The sequence below is a fragment of the Mizuhopecten yessoensis genome, unplaced genomic scaffold (genome assembly GCF_002113885.1).
Source record: "Mizuhopecten yessoensis strain PY_sf001 unplaced genomic scaffold, ASM211388v2 scaffold8537, whole genome shotgun sequence".
Lineage (NCBI taxonomy): Eukaryota > Metazoa > Mollusca > Bivalvia > Pectinida > Pectinidae > Mizuhopecten > Mizuhopecten yessoensis.
Window position 1 is genome coordinate 1318029 of NW_018407597.1, and position 5249 is coordinate 1323277.

At 34.3% G+C, this 5249-nt stretch overlaps 1 protein-coding gene across 1 annotated transcript in view; it reads left to right on the forward strand.

Moving 5' to 3' along the window:
* The first annotated feature begins 1143 nt into the window (after nt 1–1143).
* Nucleotides 1144–5249, forward strand: part of LOC110456159 (transmembrane protein 2-like) — a 36478-nt gene continuing 32372 nt past the window's right edge. The window contains exons 1-6 of the mRNA XM_021506731.1: nt 1144–1161; nt 1306–1540; nt 1877–2040; nt 3080–3242; nt 4448–4627; nt 4785–5006. Coding sequence (XP_021362406.1) covers nt 1144–1161; nt 1306–1540; nt 1877–2040; nt 3080–3242; nt 4448–4627; nt 4785–5006 — 982 coding nt within the window. The remainder of the gene's footprint in view (nt 1162–1305; nt 1541–1876; nt 2041–3079; nt 3243–4447; nt 4628–4784; nt 5007–5249) is intronic.

A 5249-nucleotide genomic window follows, 5' to 3' on the forward strand; every position in this document is an offset into this window, starting at 1 on the left:
TACTTTATGTACTATTTATTTCAGTAGTTTCAGGGCACTGCATACTTATTATGTGATTCAAGTCAGTAGTTTTAGTTCTGTACTTTCATGTCAACTACATACACATACAAGCTTCTAAAATTTCATATTTATAAAATCTAATTTCTGTAGTTTCTGATTACTACTTACGAAATTACATGGATACGGGCCAGGCTGTTTTTCTTTCTGTAATTTCAGAGCACTGCTTATTTGTTAAGTTGTTTTACCCGTTGATATTAAAAAAGACCTTTATTTTATTTTATTTTAAAGATTGCACTATGACAACCACAGTGTAAAAAAATCACCTAAATGTTATTTGTAAGCATTAAGGGATTTTTACATAAAGGCTTTCTACAACATGCGTTTCAAAGGACATTTGACTATCGCTTGATGTATGCGTGATGGATTATTTATACTGTGGGATATTTCAATTCAATAAAGTTGACAACATTAATGATATTTTCAGCAAAAGATGTACTGTGTATCTTCTTTTGCAAATCAATTTCAACATCTTGATGAAATAAGTTACCAAGGCGATGATGAAAACCAACAAAACTACAGTAAGCATACACGGGGACCAAAAGTGTTTAACAACGAACATGTGTATTTCTGTACACATTTAAGCAAAATTATCTGATATCGTTCCAAATCTGATGTCATATAAGACTTTAAACTACTTCCAAGCTGTTTCATTCATGTTTTATCAATGCTTCATAATTGCTTCATTAAGCATTTTACTTAAGTCATATTTTTTGTTAAATATTTCCATTATTATACATATATATTAAACAAATGTTAAGACATGTTTGAAATGAAACAAGCATTTAATATCAATTATATATTAAGTTACGTGGTTTTATTTACGCCCCCTTCGCATTGAAACATTTATTTTTTTATATTAGTTTGAATTTTAACGGATTTTTTTTTTAATCTTGTTCTTTTTTTAGTGCTTCCTGCTGTTGAATAATAAACTAATTTATTAGTTAATAATTAATAATAATCAAGGGCTAGTGTAAAGTCACATTTTTATTCTGACCAACATTATATGCCACGTTTCGAAATCAATGTTTTCATTATCAGTCAATAATCTGCAATATGTATACTCCTATAATAATGAAAGAAAGAATGGATGTCATTCCTTTGGTAAATTTATCAAGCCCATACTTTATCAAAAAGAATAATGAATTATGTAGATTGTTCGGTTGCTTTACCTTAACACAAGTAATTGTTAAAAAGCATAGACGTAGCTGTATATGGATATCTAAACATTTAATTTAACCATTTCAGAATGCTGATCCTAATACAAACGTTACAATTAACACGGGGGTCCTCTATGACGAGAGTTCTGCTGACGAGTATATAGGAATCTATGTAGTCGATGGTGGGACGCTTGTGTTCAAGCCCGATGTCACAGATGACCTCATCCTGAAGACTCACTTCATCGTTGTTAAGAATGGTGGCCGTGTGGATGTAGGATCTGAAGAATGTCGATACACTGGCAAATTGACCATTCAGCTTATCGGTAGCTATTATTTACATACTTACTTCTTAATTAATTAACTTTATTACACAACCTCAAGATATACTATCTACAGATGGATTGATAGATATAAAAGTGGGTTTTTTCGCCCGGCCGGCCAAACGGATAGGTTTTATCATTAGCATCTCAATTCAGCTGTAACTGTGTTTTTTTGCATGATACATGTAGTTTGCCATATGTATTGCTGAAGAAAGTCACACAACACTGAATAATGTTAAATGTTACGTCTAATACTTTGCAAAAGGTCTGCTTTCTGAAAGACTATTAAAACGAAAGTACTAATATATCGATTATGACTTGCTTTCATACATTTTTCAGGCAAGAGAGATACGATTAATAATCTTGAAGGATTCGGTGACAAGACCATTGGTGTCGAAGAGGGAGGCAATCTCAATATATGGGGACCCAAAAAGGTCTCGTGGACCACGCTGAATGCACCACTGCCAAAGATTGCAGATGAAGGAATATTGTTTAATCAGCAGGTAATTGAGATTGTTCCTTGTGTTAACGTTTACGTTACATTTTGTCAGTTTTTTGTTGAAAAGCTGGAGATTATTTGAGTCTTTCTCTGGTATTAATATGGGGTAACGTTTTCGCAATTGATTGTAAAACATAAGGTTCCTCGCAACGTGGAGTCACACACACGCTTCCTGTAATATAGTTTCCTTTCCATTTAACATCTTTATATCTGACCTGGTTGCGTGCTGGTTATTCTACATCTGTGCCATGGCCTCTTTTCAATGACAAATTGTGTAACAACCATGGCATCCGATTTTCACCAAACCCTGAGGAGGGAGATTAGCCTTTGGCTTAATCAGGTGCTAATCCTCAATAAATAAAGTTTGTTATTTTTTCTTTTTTTAATCAACGACTGCCATTACAAAAAATAGATAAGTTCACACAAAATACTTTGAAGTTTGATGTGTTTGATATATTTCATCACTTGCCATATGTGCTAGATGATATTTGCAGAAATGCAGAAATGTTGCTGTCATCTAAAGTGTCGTTTTTGTATTGTTTCTATCAAAATAGTCAACAACATACACATGTCACACAACTTATTTTCAAGTTTTCATTTATTATTTGAAAAATCAATACTTAACTGTATCATTCATAAGTTTGGTAGGTTTTAAGATGTTTCTTCACTTATATATTTGCTTTTTATGGTACTCAAATGAATGAGATATAAGGAAGTGATGTTCTGTTCCAAACCGCGTCATTGCATGTTATAGAGGATATCAAACGAGTCAGGACAGATACAAGCTGTTACGATTCTATTGAGGTTAATTTCATTAACCATTCCGTCAAAAACCTTACAAACATCTTAAACAGAATATAGAATTTAGATGCAAAAATAGAGATAGGTTTTACGACGTGTATCATTTATGATAAGTTGATATCGTTTTTTGCAAACTCGTGTAAACAGTGTTTTGCCTTCTACACGTGAATAAGAAAGGTAATGAAGCAAGCTTGGAATTCTGATATAAACATTACAAATTACAGTTTATACTTTATAACTAGGTAACACAAGGCGACGATTCCCAAGGTCTGGTTGTGTATCAATTTGATCCTGACCTTACCAATTATTCTGAAGATGATGTCAAGCGGGAAATCTTCAAATTTAAGATGGCCTCAGAGAAAAAATTCAATGAAAGCGTTGATGGTCTGAAACAGTACTTTAATGGTAAGTTTAAGAAATATAAATAAACGGTTAAACAACATTGGTTGGATATCGATTTGATATCATGAATCGTTTGCAACAAAATATCAAGTAAACAGAACTTTTACATAGTGTTATAGGTCAAATATAATATCATTTTGAAGAACTTCAAAAGTGCCGCATTACTGGAATCGTTTGCTCCTTTTATTAAATCCAATGATGAAACAACGACCTAATTATCCTATTAACTATATAGTATCGTATAACATGTATTAACGGGCATACTATGCTTAATTGGACTATGGCAGTGGTTATGCTTTACAAATATTTAGATAAAAAGTATAAGACTAAGCGGCTAGCGTATTTGGCCATTAGGCACTCGATGAGGCCCGCCCAATGGAACGCGCTGCCAACTCTCACTTATAGTTTATATGTCTTTATTTACAATCTAATATAATATTCATTACATATTTCATTTCATTGCACTTACATATTTCGTACTTAGTCTGTTATGTAATAATATTAGTACAGTTCGTATCCATATTTATCATATGAATACCGTGTTATGCATTGCCATAAAGCCATCATTGTTTATGTAACAAATAGGAACAATCAATGTGACGTCACGTCATTGTGAAGCGAACGCAATTTTCATCGTTTCAGAGGCGCCCAAGTACAACATATTCGTTGCAGATCACAATTATGATATAGGTTACTTTGTATTATATGATAAAAAAGAATCTGTCATTCGTTTCCCTTTTATATTAGATTTATGAGACAAGTTTTTGATTTTTCATGCTTGCGAGTCTCTGGCGGCAATAATAATCAATAATAGACGGCAATACAACTAAATATATAATGATATGCTAGATTCGTTTCAAACCTAATATCAAGGGAAATTTGTGACAGATCCTCTATACATTGCGACCCAGGTACTCGCATCATCAATAGACGATTTGTCACTATGACCATGTCCAAAGTATTGGGCTGTTGACCACTGCCATATCGAATCCTTATTCAGAAGGTCTGGTTGGTGTAGTGGTAGGAACAGAGGATATGTCTCGGCTAGGCGATAAGGTGCCGTAGGTCGTGAGTCCGACGCCCACGAGTCTGAAAGTTGTTCTCTTTCGTTATCTGGTTATAGTAATTATATATATAAAAGGTTACTATAATATATTTTTTTCATTGTACATGATATAAATTATTATTGTTTTTTCCTTTCTATTTAGACGCACCCGATGGTTACATAGTCGTTGCTGCTATTCGGAAGTCGTTGTCGGCAGAAGATGATGAAAAGGACTTCCAAATTTTATACGATGTAATAGCAGACTTTTTAGGCGTAGACGTAGAAGATACAGTGATCAGCGATCTTCAATTCTACGACGGATATGTGATGATTAAAAAGAAAGGTAAGCTATATTTGATTTACAGGAATCAAAACTAAAAGGAAGGAAAGTTGAGAGCTGGGGACTTTGAGGTGATTATTATTAAAAAAAAAAAAAAAAACGAGTAGAAATTAAAAATGCAGATTGTTCAAATATTATTTGTTCCGTATGTAATTTGTAGGTGACCCGAACAAGATGATAGAGCAGACAAGCAAATACAGGACGAATTCCGTGGATCAGGTATCTGAAGCTGTGTTGTTTGATGGAGACAAGAAATATTACGGCAAGAGTTATACCAGGAATCCACTTTATGCAAACTCCTATACATTCGTCGAGGTGACCCATCGAACTAACTCCGAACCAACAATCGAGCTTTCCGAAGACATTTCCTCGTGGGAGTTAGGTAACTTTACAAACAAAAAACCACAAACGAGTTAATCAAATACCCTCCCAGTCCTAATGTTACCACCCTCACACCGTCGTCTCTCCTGTCTGTACTGTTACCACCCTCATACCGTCGTCTCTCCTGTCTATACTGTTACCACCCTCATACCGTCGTCTCTCCTGTCTATACTGTTACCACCCTCATACCGTCGTCTCTCCTGTCTGTACTGTTACCACCCTCATACCGTCGTCTCTCCTGTCT